This window comes from Peromyscus leucopus, chromosome 1 (assembly GCF_004664715.2).
Source record: "Peromyscus leucopus breed LL Stock chromosome 1, UCI_PerLeu_2.1, whole genome shotgun sequence".
NCBI classification, from domain to species: domain Eukaryota; kingdom Metazoa; phylum Chordata; class Mammalia; order Rodentia; family Cricetidae; genus Peromyscus; species Peromyscus leucopus.
The window spans coordinates 183272373-183295639 of NC_051063.1; the positions used below are offsets into that span (position 1 = coordinate 183272373).

Consider the following 23267-nt stretch of genomic DNA (forward strand, 5'->3'; position numbering starts at 1 on the left):
CCCGGAGTTGACTGGCCATAGAGCTTAGCCAAACTTGTAACCCATAGGCCAGTGAAAGACCCTGTCTCCAAAACTACAATAGAAAGAGACTTAAGAACTCACCAAATGTCAACCTTTGGCTTCTACATGCACACACACACACACACACACACACACACACACACACACACACACTGAAAGAATTTCAGAGGACAGATGCTAAAGAAGTAGTGGGAGCCTAGGATGCCTATAGTTGTCCAGGCCTGGAGAGAACTATTTTAAGAGTCAAAGAACAATTCACTGGGCAGGATAGTAACATTTAATTCTTGAATAATAAGGAAGAAAAAAAATCACCTGAATGTTGAAATGTTGGGAAAGCCCTCCACATGGATCAGAAAACTCTGTGTCTGGATAATTAGTTATCCACACCAAAACAAAAATAAAGAAAAAGCTTACATCATACACACACACACACACACACACACACACACACACACACACACACTTCACGTTCACTATTTTTCATCAGATGAAACTATAAATCCAATGAGGATGTCCCATTCAGGGTTGAGCACTGAACAGGCATGTATCCTCAGCATTTGAGCCAGTTACAAGTTTCTGTATTAACTGGTACCAACTGCAAAGAAGAAGCTACTCTGGCCAGAGAAGTCGCACATACATACCATCACAATAGATGGATGGATAGATAGATAGATAGATAGATAGATAGATAGATAGATAGATAGATAGCGAGAGATTGTTGGGCCTGGAGGATGGGGAGGGGTCCTATAAAATCCTGTCTGCAGCAGGATAATGAAATCCTGAACACAATGCAGCTGTGGCTACCTATACAAGAACCGCACAAGAAGGATGACCCGATGAGTAGGAAAGGTCTAGTTGGAAAGAAGAAATGGGTAGTCAGAGTGTGAGGCTGATAAGAGAGAGCATCTGGGGTGAAACTGTTGAAACCATTGTATATCTGTATGAAATTGTCAAATTTTAATTTATTTATGCAAAAAATATCTCTAGAATTTCAGAGAACAGTGCAGAAGCATGTCTTTATGACCTTTGGTGTACATAAAACAATAACAAAGGAAAAGCGTTTAAAATGTCTGTCTCATCAATGATCATATGAGCTCACAGAGACCGAGGCAGCAAGCGTGGGACCTGCATGGGTCTGCACCAAGTCTTCTGCGGATGTATTATTGCTTCCAGTTTAGTGATTCAAGGGGATTCCTAAGTGTGTGAACGAGTGGGTCTCTGATTCTTGTGACTTCTCTTGGGCTCTTTTCCTTCTGTTAGATTGTCCTGTCTGCCTTCGCTGTGACATTTTTATCTCCTTATATTTTATTTTGTTATATTTTAATATTATCTCTCTTTTCTAGTGAGAGACAGAAAAGGAGTTGATCTAGATGGGGGAGGATGTGGGGAGGAACTGGGAAAGTAGAGGGAGGGGGAACCCTCATCATGATATATTTTGTGAGCAAATAATCGATTTTCAATAAGAGAGTGACATTTAAAAAAAATAAAACTTCTGCCTCATAAAATTTAAAATTTGGAAGATCCAGTGAAGTTCTGATCACCAGAGAGAAAAAAGTCACAAGGTAGGAAAACACCCCAAGTGCATGTTACTGACAAGGGACTTCTCCATAGAATGAATATACTAAGACACTGGTTGATTGGCGTGGAGAGCAGATTTTTCACCAATCAAAAAAAAATAGATTAAAGTCCTAGATTAGTGGTTCTCAAACTTCCTAATGCTGGGACCCTTTAATACTGTCCCTTGTGTTGTGGTGACCCCCAAACATAAAATTATTCCATTGCTACTTCATAACTGTAATTTTGCTACTGTTATGAATCATAATGTAAATATCTGCTGTCCAGGGTATCTGATATGTGACACCCCAAAGGAGTCATGACCCACAGGTTGAGATCATTGTCCTAAAAGTATACTTTTACTAAAAATAACTAATAACTTAAAACTAGGAAAATTTCTCGTCTTATTAGGAAACAAGGAAACAGAAATTGAAGCTGAAATGAAATACCAGTTTTTATAGCCAGAGAGCTGTCGTGAAGATGAACTCTTGGACACATTAAACTTCACCTTATGCTTTTCACACACTTTGGTGGGGGCCTAGGTGAGTGTTGACTCTGAAAACGAAGCAGTAACCACTATCTAACAAATTTTAGAGCCTGGCTGCTGCATGCATAGCACGTTTGGGTACCATTTGCAAACATCCAAAAAATGATACATAAATCAAGCCTTGTTTATATAATGGAGTGCTACTTTGTAAGTAAATGAGTCTAGCATCCTCCATGGCCAATCTCAGAAGTGTACTCCTGAGCAAAAGGAAAGATGCCTAAGCATACAACTGGTATTGATCACTTATATAAAACAAAACTGCAAAAAATGTTAGAGGCTGGGAAGATTGATTTGAGTTCCATTTCCGGAATCCTCTATGCAAGGAAAGAACTGACTTTTGAAAGCTGTCCTTTAATGTCAACATGCATGCTGAGGCATGTGTATGTATACCTGCATGCCTATGACACATTATACACAAAAACACACAATAAATAATGATGATGATGATGATGATGATAAAATATTGAAAAATATTAAGCCAGCAAGATGGCTTAGTGAGTAAAGAAACTCATCACCCACCCTAATGACCCAATAACACAAAAAATAACTGATTCATAACTTATCATCTACCTTCCATAAATATATGTACACACACACAAATTAAAATAATTTTAATTAAAAAATATTTTCTATAAATACAGAAGCTCAATACTTATTCCAGACAAGCCTGTTTAAGACTCAAAGATGATGCTAACAGTGTTTTTCAGGGCACCAGCCTGTGTACTGGTCAGCATGGATTCCTTTGACACCTAACCAGTGTCACCAGCAGAGACGTCCTGTACCTGAAACAGGAGTTGAACAACCCTGGAGCTGTCCCCGGTGCTGAAACCGTGTCTGCTTTCCTGGACTGCGCCCTGTGGCCATCTCTGGTTCGTGGAGCTGTCCGCGGTACCGAAACTAGTTCCTGCTAATCTTCCACTACAAACTTTCCCTCCTCAGTGGAATGATTTCCTTCTCTGGTCTACTTATCCTGTGGTCATTTCTCTTCCATCCTTTCCATTTTATACACCCTGCAGCTGATATAACTTCTCCTGAAGGCTTCTTTATATTACCTTCCTCTCTGACAACATAAGATGCCCATGATTCTGACTGGTTTTCTCAAGAATGATGACAGCATTTTAAAAGGTACTGGATTATCTGGGATGAGTCAAAAATGTTTTAAAACATATATGGATGGTGAGAGTTGACCTAATATAGTCCATTATGGCTTCAAAATCATTATATAGTGAAAGATAACCTTGAGCTCTGACTCTATCTCCCGATTTCTGGGATTACAGGCATGAGGCACCATATCCAGATCTAACAGTACATTCTTTTGAATTATCTGTTACACAAGGACACTGCATCATAGCTTTTACCTTCTGCCTGTGTGCCAGGTATTGCATAACTTAGACATGGCAAGCTATAATGTCGCTCCATAAGTAATTTTATATGAATAACAAAAAGAAAGCATTTTCCATCATGAATATGGCACAATGGCACATATACATAACACCAAGGACACCTTTGTAAAAGTTTAATAACACTCACCTTTACATAACTAGGTTTGACAGTGTCTTCACTTATGACAGACATGACTGACGATGTTCTATTCTGTGTCATTTTAATGTTATTATTGACACAATATTATTCAATATTATCATTGACCCAATAAGTTGACTTTATGAACCTCAGCTTGAAATGCACTGCCAACTTAAGAACAGAGTTTGTAAATGACATTAAGCTGGTTCTAATCTATCTGTCTGCATATTCTTATGCCTTATAAAGTCACATAATCACTTTGGGTGGTGACATACGCCTTTAATCCCAGCACTTGAGAAGCAGAAGCAGGCAGATCTCTGTTAATTCAAGGACAGCCTAGTCTACAGAGCAGTTCTAGGACAGGCTTCAAAGCTACACAGAAAAACCCTGTCTCAAAAAAAAAAAACCTCACATAATCATCTGCAGGATAAAAAAATGATACCCATTTTTATTTTAAAATATCTTATTGTTGTATGTATTCATTGCAAACAGTGTTAAGGTAGGTGTAAACAACTGCTTTTAAATATAATATGTATTTTGAACATATTCACATCTTCCCAGTTCTTCCCTTTAGTCTCCCAACCTCTATCCAGCTAATCTACTCTTCAATGTACTTTTCTGATATTAGATGGCCTTGAATTCTTATGGTTGCCATGGAGAGTCATTCCAATGAAGTTGTGTATCATCCAGGCTGTTCCTAGCATCAATAGACATTCTATAGGAGAGAAAACCTTTTTGTTCTTCTTGAAATCACATGATTGTTCCTTCTTACCTCTCTATTAAGGCAAAGTGAGTCTTCTTTCTTCCTTTTTAATAACATCCAGTTTCTCTCCTGGACATAAATGAAGATGTCAGTGACTTAAGTGGTTGGACAATGAATTCAAAGCCAACTGTTTGGAAAAGTTATCTTTAGTTCTGGGCAATGAGTTCTCAAGTAGGCTCTCCACATTTCAATATTTTTGTGTTTTTAAGAGAGTTCTGTTCTTCCAGCCAGCTGCAAGCAGAAGGGCCAACTTAAATCCAAGAGCTGGGCCTTGGAGGGCTCTTAGTCTCTGTGGGTTTGGAGCAAAAATTCAAGTGAAACTTTTCATCAGGTTGTACTGGGGCTTGTGAGGGTGACCCAAAGGCAGCATTGGTTCCAAATCAGTTCCCAGATAGTTTGTAACTCCTAACAGGACCAAGGACTTGTATCAGATGTTGGCATCAAACAGGCATGTGAAATCCAATCACTGCTCTCCAGCTGCTCCCAAGATAATGAAGGACACTGAACCTACAAAAGGCATTTATGAAATCTTGTAATAAATGGTGAGTGACATGCCATGTGCAGAGGGTGAGAATATGGAGACCTGGAACTATTTGTAGGATGTATATATGAACTTGGCTTCTCAGGGGTATCACATGAACATGAGTGTTTGTTACAAGACAAGAAAAAAGAGGCAGAAGTTCCACTGACTCAAAAAAAATTAAAACATCTCCCAACACTACTAGCTGAGCATTGTGAAATATGATAAAATATTTTTATTATAAAAATACATGCTTAGCAGAGTAAGTTGACAGCAGACAGTAATGTGAGAAGCAATGCCTCCTACATGAAGATAATCATTATTAAAAATTTAAGGCAATAATTTCTAAAACCTATTCTAGTTCTTACATAGAAATTGCATTTTTAAATTTGTTTGAGTCAGTCTTATGTAGCCTTGGATACCTCTGAATTCACTGTGTAGTCAAAGATGACCTTAAACTCCAGATCCTTCTGCCTCCACCTCTCAGGCTCTGGGATTACAGGCACTCAGCCTACACCCCATTTATTTAGAGCCTGGGCTCAAACCCAGACTTTGTGCATTTCAGGCACATGCTCAACTAACCGAGTAATATCCTCAGCCTCCAAATGTATTTTCAAAAACTGAAACATAGGCATATTGCATGAAGCTGGGTATATTTTTCATATTTATTTATTTTTATTTCTATGTATGAGTGTTGTGCCTGCACAGTGTGTATGTATGCTGCATGTGTGCCTAGTGACTGCAGATGCCAGAAGAGGTGTCGGGTCTCCTGAAACTGGAGTTACAGATGGTAGTCAGCCACTGTGTGGGTGCTGGGAACCCACATGTCCTCTGCAAGAGCAGCCTGTGATCTTAACCACTGGGCCATCTTTCTAGCTCCAGACATGGTTTTGTAACCTAACTTTCAGCATTACAACAGGTAACCATCATAGTTTGTGACATACTTATGAGTAACTATAGCTAGGTACTTGGGCTCTGTATTTATCACACCATTTGTGTGGATGTGATAGTTTATATCATTGGACATCTATAATTGAATTTTCCCCCAATAGTTCTCCATTAAAAGCACAAAATGGAGCTGGAGAAATGGCGCAGTAGATAAAAGCATGGCCTCTTCTTGCAGAGGACCTGAGTTCGGGTCCCAACACCCACATCAGGGAACTCACAACCACTCATAACTCCAGCTCCACGTGAATCTGATGCCCTGATGCCATCTTCTAGTCTCTGAGAGCACCTGCACATGTGTGCATGTACACACACACACACACACACACACACACACACACACACACACACTGAATAAATAAATAAATCTCTCTTAAAACACAAAACGTTTAAGATGTTTACAGGTACATCAAATATCCTAAATTATTTTCTTTGCAAAGCTTCTTTCAGTCATGTTCTGAGTCAACATTCATACACACTCACATATGTAATGCATACTGTCAAATATCCCCTGACAACTGCATCAGTTTTCGTTAATATGTTTTAATTATTATTGAAGTTTTTTATTTTTTTTTTTTTTACAGAAGGCACAATTCATTACAGAAGTTTGACACCTGTGTTAATTGAATCAGATCTGAAAGCTTGCTCTTAACTTGAATTCTATTATTGAAGTTTTTAAATAAAAATTCACACTGTCCTTGATTTTTCTTGGTTTCTGAAAAAGCCCTGTGTACATGCTCATTAGATGTATTTCATTTTTGTTTAAAGGCATCTTACTCAAATATTTCTAAATTATAATTTTACTTTAAAATTCAAATTTCAGGTTACAAACTTTACATACATTTATGAATAAGCACAACTACATTGAATCCTTTTTTATATCACATCTCACTATATGGAGATAGCATCATATATTCAGTCATTGCCTTATTGGTGAATATTATCATTCATTCTGGTTTCAGACACTTGACACAATGTTACAATCAACATCATTTTCCATTTTCTTAACTGTAGTGTTTTTAATTATCTTATGAGGTCTTCACATAAGTGAAGACCTGGGTCAGCGTTTACAACTAGTTTTGAGCATTTTATACTGGCAAGTAGTTACTGTCCAAGATAATTTGAACAGTTTGGTATGTCACCCAGAAATAAATAAGCACGTTTATCTTTTTTAAAATCTAAAGAGGTCACGATGTGAAAACCAGCTGAATATAATAGTGATATAATGGTGACATGATTTTCTATTTAACATTTTCTATGAGGGTCAATGGGGCCTTTAAATTCATTGAACACTTACGTTGTTTCAGCTATTACTTCTTTATAAATACCACCACCTCCCTGAACATATATTTGGGGGGTTCTTACCGACAGTTTTCAAAAATTAAAGTAATGATTTCATTGTGGCATTTTCATACACACTTTGTCCTCCTTCACAACGCCTATAGGTCTCTATCCCTCATCACTGGTACCCTTCACCCCCATAGGAGCCCATCTTATACATATTTCTGCAAAAGATATATGTGTGAGAGACTTAAAATGTATACTTAACTTTAAGATACGAATCTTAAGTAGCTTAAAAGTATGTTTTAAAAGTAAAGGTATTAAACATTTGCCAAATAGTTTGTCAGTTGTTCAAAAAATCAGCCATTCCATTAACATATGACTAGCCCAGCAATTCTACACCTGGGTTAAGAATAAGAGAGCAGGAAATGCACTTCCACTTAAAAGTTATGAACTATGAGGCTGGAAAGATAGTTCAGTGGTAAGAGCACTTGCTGATCTTGCAGAGAACTGGAGTTCAGTTTCTAGCAACCTCATCAGACTGCCCACAATGACCTGCAACTGCAGGTCTGAGAGATCCAACCTCTAGCTTCTGGCCTCTGCAGGGACCTGCATGCATGCATGCATGCATACATACATACATACATACATACATACATACATGTTCTTACACGCACATACACACATACACACACACAAATAAAAAATAAATACATCAGTAAATAAAAATAGAAGCTTTTAAAGTTATGAATAAGTGTTCACACAAACATCAATTCACAATAGCTCAATATTGGAAACAACCAAGCTATCAGTCAATGAATGGACAAACAAATATAGTCTGTCCATGCTAAACAATATGATCCCTTCTACAATATTCAGAAACATAATGCATTATGAACTGTAAAAGGAGTCATTTATAAAAGGTGACATTGCATAACTCCCTGTATACAAACTATCAAAAACAGGGAAATCTATGCACATAGAAGGTAGATAGTGATTTTTTTAAGGAGTAGAGATACCACAGGAAATGACTTCCAGTATATATAGGTATTTTTCTGGGAATGATTAAATTGCAATGTTGATGGTTGTACTACTTTGTAAAAATATTCAAACACTAAGTTGTGTGTGTTTAAAAGGTGAAGTAATGTTATATGAATTATATCTTAACACAAAAGTAGGATGTAGGTAAATTGATGTCTCACCTCATGGTCTTAAGTGCCTGGTCAAACTGAGGACCAGTGCATGGTTCTACGGAAAGCTGATTGCACCTCCCTGTTCCTCAGACAGTAGATGATGGGGTTGCACATGGGGGTGACCACTGTGTAGATGACAGACAGCACCTTATTGAGGTCCATGGCTTCTATGCGGCTAGGGCGAGCATAGATGAAGATAGTGGCTGAATAAAAGATGCCCACCACTACCAAGTGGGAGGCACAGGTAGAGAAGGCTTTGTGGCGGGCAGCAGCTGATGGCATGGCCAGAACTGTCCTCCCAATGGCCACATAGGTGGCCATGGCCACAAGGAGTGAACCCCAGAGGATGACGATGGCTGAGATGAAGTCGACCAGCTCTGTGAGGGCCACGTGGGTGCAGGACAAATTCAGAAGAGGAGAGACATCACAGAAGAAGTGGTTGAGGACATTGGGACCACAGTAGGACAGACTTGCAATGCATGCTGTTTTGATCACTGAGACTAGCAACCCACCCAGCCATGAAGACAAGGCTAAGCCCAGGCAGACCTGTGGCCTCATGAGCAGTGGGTAGTGCAGTGGGCGGCAGATGGCCACATAGCGATCATAAGCCATGGAGGCCAGGAGGGTACACTCTGTGCAGATGAGAGAGATGAAGAAGAAGAGTTGGGTCATACAACCTGTGAATGGAACATGGCAGGGTCCTGTCCACAGCCCCATGAGTAGGGTGGGCATGGTGACTGACACATAGCACATCTCCAGGCAGCTGAGGTTGCCCAGGAAGAAGTACATGGGCTTGTGGAGCTCACTGTGACTACAGATGAGGTAGATGATGAGTGTGTTCTCCAGGAGCGTCAGCAGGTAGAGAGTCAGAAAGACGACAAACAGGGCCTCCCTTATCCCCAGCCTTGTGGACAAGCCCATTAGGACAAACTCTTGGACTCTCGTCATGTTGCCCAATTCAAGAGACTTCTCCATCTAAAAACAAAATACATCTACAAAGTTTTTTTTTTCTAACTCTCTTCCTTGTATCTGATCCCACCCTAGAACAACACCATAAATCACTTCTTTAAAAACTTTCACTATGTTTATGTGTTTTGCAGAGGGTCTGGGGTGTGAGTATGAGGGTTATAAGACTCTTTTTTTTTTGCTGGGGCTGTTTCTCTCCGTCCACCATACAGGTTCCTCAGGTCAAACTGAGTTCATTGATCTTGGCTACAAGCACCTTTTCCCATTGAGCTGTTTCGCCAGCCCTGATGTCATTTCTGATTGGATTTTTATGCTTCTAAATTTGACATATAATAGTCTCTGTGTATCATCTAGTAGTGTCTTCCCAAAACATATTTGACATAAGATCACTCCTTTCTCCTTAAAATTGCCCATCCATCCTTATTATTCTTACAATAGATAACTTCCACAATACAATTTCTTCTTTTTTTTTTTTTTTTTTTTTTTTTTTTTTTTCTTTTTTCTTCTTTTTTTTGAAACAGTGTCTCAGGTAACCCAGGCTGGTCTTGAGCTCAGTACATAGCTAACAATGGTCTTGAATTCCTGATCATTCTGCCTCCTTCTCCTGAATGCTAGAATTACCAACATGTGAACCACACCCACTTCATCATAATGGGTTATCATCAGGATTCCAGCCCCGGTGCACTCATCCCAGATGATTTGGGTTTAGGTCCTCTGCACATCAACTGAGACCCCCTGGTTCCCTTTTCATGTCCTCAGATGATCCAAACTCCTAGCCCTAGGAAATTCCCACATGCTCTTCCTTTTGCCTGGAAAACACTTTACATTCTTGCTTTTCATTTTAAAACACTGTCCTCAGAGAGGCCTCTCTCAGAAGTCTCATATCAAATCCTGTGTCATTATTCCTTATCCCATTCCTTAAGTCTTCTTGTAAAAGTGATTGCTACTGGTTTAAATGACTGGGAGGAGTCTGGAGAGTTGGCTCAGTGTTTAAAAGCACAGGCTGTTGTTGTAGAGGAACTGGGTGTGGTTCTTAGAACCCCCATGGTGGCCCAGACCACCCACAACTCCAGTTACTAGCTAACTAATGCCTTTTCCTGACTTCCACTGGTACATGGATACACACAGGCAAAAACATACCTATACATAAAATAAAATGAACAAACCTAAGGGGAAAAAACTAAAACACTGACTTTTTTCCATTGGTCATTTTCTTTCTAACTAGTTGGTAAGCCTCCAGAGGGAAGATTGCATTGATTGATGTCAGTCTTACTCAGGCCTCTGTAGTCCACACTCAGCCGAGGTCCCTCATGCTGTACATACCCTTTCATAATGCATGGTGGATCAATGGTGGCTTTCTAAGCATCAGTCTCTCCCTCCAGAAGCTTCACAGTAAATGAATTCAAGATCATTGGGACTCAGGCTCAATTTACATTAGTTGTTGAATTATCTGGGCTTGGTTTTGGAATTGACTTTAGGCAGTGTCTCACGTTGTGGTCCAGGCTGTCCTAGAACTCACTGTGTAAACCAGGATCACCTTTAGCTCACAGCAAGCCTCCCACATGCTGAGAGTGCTGATGTGAGCCACCACACTGAGCTCTGATGGATACTGAGCTAGAAGAGACACAATGTGGAACAGCTGGAGAATGGCTCTTGAGTCAAAAATGATTCTTTGTGTGCCTATGTCAATTCTCAACATGCTGGATTTATTCAAGCTTCAGTTTTTCCTCTGTAGAACTAAAAATAAACTATATCATCTTCCATGAGATGTGGTGGAGATGGCACAAGAAAATAAAAAGTAAAGTTTATGGAAACAAGTTATTATTAATTTTGGTAATATTTTACCAAACCCTTTTAAGTGTCTGTTAATACTACTGAGGATGTCGGTCATTTCCCCGGACACACTGAGGTACAACATAATTCTCATCTCTCTGACTCTGTGTCTGACTACCTGCTGATTTGAAAACAGTGGTAACATTAACCTGATCATTAGAGCATCAGTTGTGGTAATTTCCTAAAGGAATTGTTCTTGTTCACAGCTGCACTGAATGCTTATATCAAATTTTCTTTTCTTTTCCGTGGGTCGCTGTGACAGATATTTTTCCAGTTACTGTCCCGTTGATAACACCACAAAGTCGTGCTCTAGCTTTAAAGCAGCTTTAGAATTGCGAAGTGCATAATCCAAATAGATAAGAGTGGTTTCATCTTACAAGCATGCCTCCAGCGTCAGCACTGAGATGCCCCAGGAAAGCACAGTGAGCATAGAGAAATAAGCAAGACTTGGCCCCAGACAGGAGCTTTCTATTTTCTTCTTCATTAGTGGATAAACCTGGATAACTTACTCTAACTCATATGATACTTCATAGCCTTTTGAAAACAAATATGATTATCTTCATTGAAAATGTATACCTCCACCATCAAGTAAGGGTCAAATAGAACTGAACTTCTACATTAGATATTAATAGCAGTGATTGTAGAAGAACTTACATGCTCTCCTAGAGGCTCCATCTCCTCCTGGACAAATTATGAGTTATTCTAGTGTTGGCCTAGTAAGATTCACCTGTGCCAACTTTCTGAAACATGGTAAACAATAAATACTACCTACTATGATTAAGCCATAAGCATCCAAATATAAATATCATTCTTATGGAATGTACAATGTCTTATGAATACAGATTGCCAAGCATTTGTGAGTAAGACACTATGCCATATACTTGCAGACAAAGAAATCAAGCCCAGAAAGGGGACGAAGCTTGACTGAGGACATTGAGATCATAAGCAGCAAATCCAGGAACCAAGCCAAGACCTACCTGGCTCTGAAGCTAATGATCATTGCTTTATTCTACACATGTGTGAAGTAGTACTGTGAAGCTCTCTTTCTCCTGGCCTCTAAACTTGATCCTGGGGCTGTATAGAAGGCAACTATGCAAAAATTAAGCTCAGCAGGTAAAGGCACCATGAGTTTTATCCCTGGGAATCGCATGATGTAAGGAGAGAACTGGCCTCCCCTAAGTTATCCTCTGACTTTTACACATGTGCTGTGGCGTATGTACTTCTGAATATATGCACATGCAAATAATAAAGTAATAAATAATAATCAGGGAGTAAACAGAAAGAAAGGCAGTAAATTTATGGACAAATATGGACAAAAAACCAACAAGAAACCCCACAACTAACTCAGAAGGACGTGGTCACGCTTTGATCAGGGCCCCTCAGCTAGCTGAAAATGCAAGTGCCCTTATCATGTCTCAACCCACCGACTCTGCTTCACTCATCCTCAAGAGAAATCTTGTAATGGTGGAAAAAATTTGGGGTTCAGAATTATATGACCCAGAACTAAAATTCAAGAGCCTAAACTAGTATGAAAGCCAACATTTTTCTTTTCGGCATAGGCTTGGCAGTATTCCGTTTCTCCATCCTTAAAGTGAGGGCTGTAGGTATAACTGCATCGCAGGGCTGAGAGGAGAACTCATGGAGATAAAACAAGAAGATTCATCAAGGCACCTGACACAGAGGATGAGACTCTAAACTACCACCTGTCTCATCTTCTCCCTTCCTTCTCCAGTCCCAGCACCGGGAGGTGTCCAGTTTGCTTACCTGAGAAGCGTGAGTAAAGTGTTCCTCTACCATGGTCTCTAATCAGTGCTGAAATGGTCTGAGTGTCCACTCAGAGATGTAGTTCTCAGCAATGAAGACGAAGGATCCAGCACTGTCCTTGGTTCTGAACCAAGAGTCCTAGATCCTCCTTGTCCCTTTACCCATTGTGTATCTGAGCTTCTTGTCTGGACAATGCCAAGTTGCTTCTGTACTCACAGGCAGGAGACATGCAAAGAGGCTAGCTTAAGCCGCGTCTGAGGATCTCTGAGACTGCCATAAATCTCTGTGGAATTAAACAACAGATGGAAGAGATTTTTTTTTTCTAAATTAGAAAAGCTATTAGGCTTGAGGAACAGGGCAAAGGCATGCCCAGCCTGGAGTGTTTTTCCACCATGTTGATAAGCAAATATTCATTGTCTTCTGTGTGATGGATGGTGGTATCCATGCTAGGAACATCAGAATAAGTCTGACATTGTCCCAGTACCCAAGGTACCTGGTAAAGGTCAATATGAAAATGGAACCAGAAACTGAGGGTGGCAGAGAGGAAGAGAGGCTGCATTAACTTTTCCCAGGGAGACATGAATGAATGTCTATTCACCACAGACAGGACACTGATGACAGACCAAGGTGATGACTCCACTAGAATCCAACCTGACAAATGAATGACTTCATTCAATTGACTTAAACAACGGGGCAGGTGTCTAATCCCAAAAGTGTGGGTTATACCCAAAGAGCTGCATCACCACAAAGTCTCCCAGCCCATCATAGAAGCTGCATCATGGAGTCTCAGATGTAGTTAGTCTTCTACTTCCTGTATACTACAGCATCTCCCAAGTTGACCTGCAGCTGGGAGAGAGCAAGAAGAAACTCTACTTATGGGTCTTGTGACCCCAACTCTCTGCTTCTACTAGGGAGTTTTAATGGTTCCTTTACTATCTCTATGGACTGACCTACACCTATACCAATTCACTCAATTAGTTTCCAAGGTGGTCTCCACTTCAATTCCACCTCAATATGATCATGTTATCCTAGAGAAAATTGGTGCCAAATTTAAATGTTCAGGAGACTTTCCAAGGCTGCCTTCACCCAGCAGAAGTCAGGAAACATTCCCTTGAATAGATACATATTAGATCATAGGTACAAGTATAAAATAAATGCTCTCAGTGTCTAGAGAGATAACTTGGAGGTTAAGAATGTTTACTATTCTTACAGAAAATCAAAGTTCATCTCCAAGTACCCACAGTATGCATCCCACAACTGCTAGTAACTCCAGATCTGGGAGATTTAATGTTATCTTCTGGCCTTTACAGATACTTGCATGTGAATGCACACATGTGCACCTGTACACACACAAATACACACATACACACAGAGAGAGAGAGAGAGAGAGAGAGAGAGAGAGAGAGAGAGAGAGAGATGGGGAGAGAGAGATGGAGAGGAGGGGGTAGTACCAAGGAAGAAAACAACTCAAAAGTTTCAGGAACTGTTCAAATGCACTAGGCTTCTCCCTGCTCAAGCATGTATAGGCAGTATGGACTAATTAGAGACATGCTCTAACAAGCTGATCTGCCTAGAGCAGTGATTCTCAACCTGTGGGTCTAGACCCCCTGGGAACAAACAACCACTTCACAGAGGTCACTCAAGACCCTCAGACATATCAGATATTTATATTACAATTTTTTAAAGTAGCAAAATTACAGTTACAAAATAGCAACAAAAAAATTTGATGACCAAGGGTGCTGTCACCACAACTGTACTAAAAGATCACAGCTTCAATACAATCCCCCATCACAATCTAAACACAATTCTTCACAGACTTGAAAGAACAATACTTAACTTCATATGGAAAAACAAAAAACCTAAGATAGCTAAAAGAATCCTGTACAAAAAGGCAACCTCTGGAGGAATCATGATCCTCTGACCTCAAGCTCTACTATAGAGCTATAGTAATAAAAACAGCTTGGTACCGGAATAAAAACTAACATGTGGACCAATGGAATTGAACTGAAGATCCTGGCATTAATCCACACATCTATGAACACCTGATTTTTGACAAAGAAGTCAAAAGTATACAATGGAAAAAAGAAAGAATCTTCAACAAATGGTGCTGGCATAACTGGATGTCAACAAGTAGAAGATTGCAAATAGATCCATATCTATCACCATACACAAAACTCAAGTCCAAGGGGATCAAAGACCTCAACATAAATCCAGTTACTCTGAACCTGATAGAAGAGAAAGTAGGAAGTAGTCTTGGATGCATTGGCACAGGAGATCACTTCCTAAATATAACACCAGTGGCACAGACACTGAGAGAAACAATTAATAAATGGAACCTCTTAAAAACTGAGAAGCTTTTGTTGAGCAAAGGACATGGTCAACAAGACAAAGTGACAGACTACAGAATGGGAAAAGATCTTCACCAACTCCACATCTGTCATAGGGTTGATATCCGAAATATGTAAAGAATTCAAAAAACTAGACATCAAAATAACAAACAATCCAATTAAAAAATGGGCTACAGAGCTAAACAGAGAATTCTCAACAGAAGAATCTCAAATGGCTGAAAGACATTTAAGGAAATGCTCAATATCCTAAGTCATCAGGGAAATACAAATCAAAATGACTCTGAGATACACCTGTCAGAATGGCTATGATCAAAAACACTGAAGACAGCTTATGTTGGAGAGGATGAGGAGAACACTCCTCCACTGTTGGTGGGAGTGCAAACTTGTATAGCCACTGTGGAAATCAGTTTGTGGTTTCTAACAAAATTGGGAATTAATCTCCCTCAAGACCCGGCTATACCACTCTTGGGCATATGCCCAACGAATGCTCAATCATACCAAAAACATACATGCTCAACTATGTTCATGGCAGCATTATTCATAATAGCCAGAACCTGGAAACAACCTAGATGGCCCTGAACCCGTAGAATGGATAAAGAAAATGTGGCACATATACACAATGGAGTACTATGCAGCAGTAAAAAAAAAAACCAATGATATCGTGGAATTTGCATGCAAATGGATGGAACTTGAAAATATCATCCTGAGTGAGGTAATCCAGACTCATAAGGACAAACATGGTATATACTCACTCATAAGATGTAAAGCAAAGGATAACCAGACTACAACCCATAGCTCCAGAGAAACTAGCTAACAAGGAGGACCCTAAGAGGAACACATAGATAGCCCAGTGAAGGAGAAATAGATGATATCTACATGAGCAAACTGGAAGTGGGTAATGGAGGGCAAAGAATGGGGAATGAGAGCGTAAGGAAATGGGAGAGTCGAGCTGGAACAGGGAAAGAGTGGGAGAGCAAGGAAAGAGATACCATGATAAATGAAGACATCATAGGAATAGGAAGAAGCAGGGTGCTAGGGAAGTTCCCAGGAATCCACAGAATGACCCCACCTTAGACTACTAGCAATAGTAGAGAGGGTGCCTGAACTGGTCTACTCAGGTAACCAGATTAGTGACTACTCTGTCATCATAGAACCTTCATCCAGTTACTGATGGAAGCAGATGCAAAAATCCACAGTTGGGTGCCAGTCTGAGACCCAGGAATCCAATTAATGAGAGAGAGGGGGGATTCTGTATGTGAGGGACATCATGATGGGAAAATAGGCAGAGATGACTAGCCACTTTAGTGGAAACCTATGGACTGTGGACCAATTGCTGTGGAGCTCCCATGGGACTGGACTAGGCCCTCTGGATATGTGACACAGTTGTTTAGCTTGAACTGTTTGGGGGGCCCCCAGGCAGGGAGATTGGAATCTGTCCCTGGTGCATGAGCTGGCTTTTTGGAGCCCAATGCCTAAGGTTTAACACCTTGCACAGCCTTGGTGCATGGGGGAGGGGCTTGGACCTGCCTCAACTGAATGTACCAGGCTCTGCTGACACTCCATGGGAGAACTTGACTTGGGGGAGGTGGGAATGGGGAGTGGGTTTGGGGGGAAGGCTTGGGGGCAAGAAGAGGGAGGATGGAGGATCTGTGGTTGATAAATAAAATGAATAGAAAATTTATTAATAATAAAAAAGAATTTTAAACAGGTCACAGCATTAGGAAGGTTAAGAAGCGCTGACCTAGAAGAAGCTCATAGCAGCTGAAGTGCTTCAGAGATGCTTTCACCTGTCAAAATGTCTGTAAGTTGTGGAGTGAGTTCCAGAATTTCTGATCTCACACACCATCACCCATGCCACGGTAGGCTTTTGTTGATACAAGATGTTTTGTGTAATTTCTACCCCTGTAAGTAACTCCAGTAGAACTCACTGGTTCACCAAAGTGGACTTTGGAAGTATCATTACTTTGGTCTGTCTTGATTCCCTATCTGGGGTGAACAGTCATTACTTCTTAACATCTTCCCAGGAATAGCCACACTCACAATTTCTCAGCTTGTCTCTGTCTCTCTCTGTCTCTCTCTCTCTCTCTCTCTCTCTTCTCTCTTCTCTCTCTCTCTCTCTCTCTCTGTTTCTCTGTCTCTCTCTGTCTCTCTTTCTCCCTCTCTATCTTTATCTCCCCTCATTGAGTTCAGTGTATAATTGGAATTTCTCAGCCTGGCATTTCAGGCCCCACAGTACACGAATCCAAGAAATACTTTCTGCCTCTGTGGCTGTGGTTCTGCACATCTCTGGATTCCCGGCCCAGGGTAGATGCCCTGATGTCCTTACTCACTTCCATATTTCACTCTCATGCCTTGTCTGATCATTTTACCTACAGCACGATCTCCCACCCCCTCCTCCTGGGAAACAATAGTCATTGCCGAGGCCTGGATTACTCATAGACTCTACCAATAATGATCTTTATATCCCTGGTCACTCTAACCGGTTGCTTTAATTTGTGCAGAGTGCATAGTAAATGTCCTGGACCGAGTAGTTTAAACATCTGTTCTCTTTTTCTGGAGGCTGCAAGTTGAAGGTCAAGAGGTTGACATTTATTGTCTGCTGAAGAATTGGTTCCTGGTTTTCTGACAGATGCTTTGCTGTGCTCTTGGTTGATAAAAAAGATCCCTTGGGTCCTCCACACCCTTTTTAGTGGCACTAATAACATAGTAAGGTTCCCAATTTTATGATTTCATTTAACCTTGATCATCCCCCAACACTCATTTCCAAATACCATCACATTGAAAATTAGAAATTAACATATAGAATTAAATAAGACATATATTTTTGGTCTGTAAAGCAAGATTTATTAAGAGTGTTTTTAAATCTCAATTGCTGTTGTTATAGGGATGCATCAGAAAAAAACTTCAAGGTAAAAATCTCACAGTAGTGCACAACAGGTACTGAACAATAGGTACTGAGAGATAGTCTCTCATATATGGGCTTCAAATAGATTTAGAGACAAACCTACAGACTTGCAATTTAAATGCATCTAAAAGCAAAGAGTCCCACACAGCATTGATAAAAAAGAAAGCAAAGTCACAAAAGAATTCAAATTGGGAGATCAAAAAGACAATTGTGTATCCATGTCATTTTAATGCCAAATCTATTGAAAGAAATTGGATGAAGAAAATGTGGTAAATTCATGTAATGTGTTCTTATTTAACCATTAAGAGGAACAAAATTCTGATATATGTTATTACACAAGGTTGGACTGTAACAAGATTTTTCTTGTCCCAACCACCTATTCCCAAATATCCAACAGCTGCTTCCCAAATAACTACACAGAGACTTATATTAATTATAAATGCTCAGCCAATAGTTCAGGCTTATAACTAACTAGCTCTTACACTTAAATTAACCATAATTCTTATCTATGTTTAGCCACATGGCTTGGAACTTTTTTCAGTATGGCATTCTCATCTTAGTTCTCTGTTTGATGGTGACTCTGACTCCACCCTTCCTCTTCCCAGAATACTCTCAGTCTGGTGCTCATGCTCAATCTGTTCCTGCCCAGACACTGGCCAATCAGCTTTTTATTAGCAAATGACAATAATAAATACTCATAACATAGAAAATGATTGCTCTACATTGTTGTACTTTGATGTCAGAGTGAGAGAATGAGCGGTCACAAAAGATAAACACTATGTAGTTCAGGTATGGGTTACCCAAAGGAGTCAAATTTCTAGGCACATGGAGTAGAATTATGGCTGCTAGCAGTGTGAAGAAGTAGAATAAGGAGGGACTGTTGAGTGAGTACAGAATTTCCATTTTACAGGATGAAAGCATTGTAGAAGCAAGATGGTGTCAGTGATTCAAACACACAAATGAGTTTATTGTTAAACCCTAGGTGTCTAACTGCTCCAGATCATTGACTACCTTCTTGTCTATCTGGAAAGAGACCTCAGAACTACAAAAATGGTTCTGATCAATAGATGTGGATAGCCATGTACTGGTTGCTTTTTATTTATTGTCAATTGACAAAACCTAGAGTCACCTGGGAAGAGAGAACATGTTAAGGAACTCTCTAAATCAGACTGGCCTGTGGGTATGACTCTGTAAAATTGTCTTGATTGATGGTTGATGTGGAGGGTCCCAGCCCACTGTGGGTGGCATCAGCCAGGCCGATGTGCCTGAGCTGTAGATGAAAGCAAAGAGCAGGGGTCAGTAAACAGCATTCCCCCCATGTTTCTGCCTCCAGGTTCCTGCCTTGAGTTCCTGCCCTGACTTCCTTCAGTGATAGACTATGTGTGACCTGCCAGATAAACCATTTTCTCTCCTAAGTTCCTGTTGGTCAGTGTTTTATGGCAGCAACAGAAAAACAAAAACATCAGTCCCTCATTCCTCATTCATACTCTTGGCAAGCATTTATTAAGTGTCTAGTAAGTACTAGGCATGGTACTGGATGATAACTATAAAGCAGTACTTTATTCAAGGTCAATTCAAATTTATTAAGAAGAGCAGTTAAAATTGCAATTGTGGCCAGGTGTGATGATAGGTTCCTGTAATCCTAGGAGACAGAGGTAGGAGGGGCATGTGTTTGAGGCCAGCATGAGGCTTTGCAGCAGGACTTTTCCCTAAAAGTGTAACAAAAAAATTGTAGTTGTTTGAGTGGTGGGAAAGGGACATGATATTGTGAAAATTTGAGACATATCTTACTCAATGAAGATTGGGATGGTTCACCTACAAGATGTGAGGGAGTGAAGCACCCATGGGGTGGATTCATTTTCTTGGTGTTGTGAGTAAATAATTGACAAGAATCAACTGACACCTTAAGAAGTGACTCTGTCCAACATGGCAACAGGAGCATAAGGAAGATGATCACATTGCATGTGCAGTCAGGAATCAGCAGACAGGAAGTAGAGTTGGACTTTCAAATCTCAAGGCCCACCTCCACCAATTTCACAACCTTCAAAAAATATGCCACCAGATGGGGCAGTATTAGCAGATAGCCTATTAGGCCATTATAGCATAATATACCATTAGCAGATAGCATATTCACCCAGTCACTTGTATATCCAATATAAGATAAAGGCTACATGATATTGTTTATGATGTATTGCTTGCAAAATATAAGAAAAACAAATCTATGTATTCAATGCAGACAGGATTTGTTGTTTTAATTTTTATTTATTCTTTGATAATTCTACACATTTATACAAAGTGTCGTAAACACATTCATCCATCATTCCAAAACCTTCTGGGGTCCCAATAACATTTCCTTTTTAACCTTGTTTTCCCTTACAACATTTATTTTATAATCCACTGAAACTACTTAGTGCTGCCCATATGTTCATGGGAATGAGATCATCCAATGGGCCCAGACAACCTTCCAGTGGCCACACTAAAGACAGGGACTCTCAGGGGATAGAGAGATGGCTCAGCAGTTAAGAGCACTGACTGTTCTTCCAGAGGACTTGGGTTCAATTCCCAGTACCCACATGGCAACACACAACTCTCTGTAACTCTGGTTCCAGGGGACCTGACACTCACGGCAAAACACCAATGCACATAAAAAAAAAGAAAATAAATCTTTTAAAAAGCAGAAAAGGGATTCTCCCTCCCGCTTCTACCTTCTCAGCTCGGGGTAGAGTTCCATGAGCCCTGCCCTCCTCATCCTGGCATGTCTAACTGGCTTGGTCTTGCATGGGTGGTCACAGCTGCTTGAGTTCATGTGGGCAGCAGGTCATGTCACCTCTAGAGGACAGCATTTCACAGCACTCCACCCCATCCTCCAGCTCTTCCACTCTTTCTTCTTCCTCTTAGAGATGTATCTTGAGCCTTGTAAGTGAGTTGATAAGATATGCCATGTGCAGCCGAGCACCCAGTCACTTGTTCCCAACATGACAAGCAAGAATGAGTATCTCCATTAACCACTAACTACTACTACAAGCAGCTCCTTTACGTAAGGTTCCTTGACAAATGTATGGATGTAAACATGAATATTTAAAAAGAAGTTTAACAACATGACCACTGTAGCTCCTCCAGAGGACCTGAGTTCAGTTCCCAGTACCCACATCAGGCACCTCAAAACGGTCTCTAACTCCAGCTCCAGGGGTTTCAATGCCTCTGACCTTGGTGGTTCCAACACTCATGTGCACATACCCACCTGCAGACACACCTACACATAACTAAAAATAATAATAATTTTAAAAAATAACAAGTTTATGTCATTTTCAGGAAAATGGGCAGAACTGAAGATCATTGTGAAAATAAGTCAGAGTCAGAAAGACAAATATTACATGTTTTCTCTTATTTGTTGAATGGAGTTGTTTTTAAGAGGTTTAAGTAAAAGGGGAAGTATTTGGAAAGGAGGAAGGGGACCAGGGTCTAGGGAAGGAGTTAGAAGAGAGAATAAAGGGGTGTGAATGTGTGTGTGTGTGTGTGTGTGTGTGTGTGTGTGTGTGTGTGTGTACAGATCTTCATGAAACCTGTTATCTTTTTCACTAATATACACCAATTTAAAGAGAATTCTGTGGGAAGATGAGATGGCGCAGTGGAGAAAGGTGTTTGCCACCAAACCTGACGACCTCAGTTGGAAACCCAAGGATGCATATGGTGGGAGGAGAGAACTGACTCCCTAAGTTATCCTCTGCCCCCACATGTGCACCATGTGTACACAGAGAGACAGAGACAGAGATGCAGACAGAGACAGAGAGATGCAATAATTATTTGTAAAGGAAATTCCACCAAAAATCAAAAGAAGCAGAGTCATCTAGTAAGATGAATGTGAACCCCATGTTCCTCCAAACAGCTTACTGATCCCATGTCAAAGACCAGCTATAAAACCACCCACACTGTGATGCCTTTTCTAATCTTAACCTCTTTGTGTTTTGTTTGTTTTTATACACAGGGTCTCACTACAACCCTAAGTGGCCTGCAACTCCTATGTGGTTAAGGCTTCCCTCAAATTACTGAGCTCCACCTGCCTCTGCCTCCTGTGTGTTGGGATTAAAGATGTGCACCACGACACTTTGTCTCTTAATGTAATGTGTCTTAGCATGAAATATGTAACTGTGGCTCATTTTAATTTTTGGACCCCGTTTTTATCTTGTTTTTATTGACAAATAAAATTATAAATGTAACATATAAGTTTGAATATTTTTAACTTCAGATGGGATAGCCTCATGCCATGTATTAGTTACCTTTCTTGTCACCATGTCTAATACCTGACAAAAAGCAACTTAGGGAGGAAGAGTGTATTATGGCTCACAGTTTTGCTGTTTTGAAACACTTATTATTTTTATTTTGTCTGTGGGCCAGTATGTATGTTCAGCATGTGTGTGAAGTTCCTTGGGAGGCCAGAAGAGGGCGTAAGATTCCCCTGGAACTGGAGTTACAGGCAGTGAATTCACTGAGGTGGGTGCTGGGAATCGAAACCCAGGCCTCAGTAAGAGTAACGAGTGCTCTTAGTGGCCAATTGGCTCACCATTTGAGGTTCAGGTCCCTGTGGCCAGATAAGCACGGTGCAGGATTATGAAACATTGCATCAGCATTCAGGAAGCAAGCAGGAAGTGGGGCCTGGCTATGTCACATCGAGGTTCACTCTTAGTGACCCACTTCCTTTCCCTAGGCTCCACTTCCTATAGGTTCCACTACTTCTAAAACAGCACTGTCATTGGGGACCCAAGTGTTTAAACACGTGAGCATGTGGGCAAATTTTATACTCAAATCACAACATACTCTAAATCAGTTGATTTATAGGAGATTAAATTTTAACTGTTTTATTTTTCTTTGCTAAAATGTGTTTTTCTTTGCTGCAGTGGGCAATTCTACTTGCCCAGGAAAGATGCCATCACCATGCTTTTGAACTCCAGTCCAGTTTCTTTGCCAGTAGAGAAGCAGAATGCTACCCACTCAATGCATGCACCAAGTCAAAATTTAGGCTGTGTTCATGGGGCCATTGGATAGTTGTGACATCATCCACATTTACTAGCAGGGGCAATCCTGACAATAAAATCTTCCAGAAAGGGT

At 40.4% G+C, this 23267-nt stretch overlaps 1 protein-coding gene across 1 annotated transcript; it reads right to left on the reverse strand.

Moving 5' to 3' along the window:
- Positions 1-8375: 8375 nt before the first annotated feature.
- LOC114688653 (olfactory receptor 5-like) lies at positions 8376-9391 on the reverse strand. The gene has a single exon (XM_028863200.1). The coding sequence runs from the start codon at positions 9318-9320 to the stop codon at positions 8376-8378; it is 945 nt and encodes a 314-aa protein (XP_028719033.1). The 5' UTR covers positions 9321-9391.
- Between the last annotated feature and the right edge of the window lie 13876 nt (positions 9392-23267).

Coding starts and splice junctions, on each gene's coding strand:
- LOC114688653 (XM_028863200.1), bottom strand. CDS start 9,320: ATGGAGAAGTCTCTTGAATTGGGCAACATGACGAGAGTCCAAGAGTTT.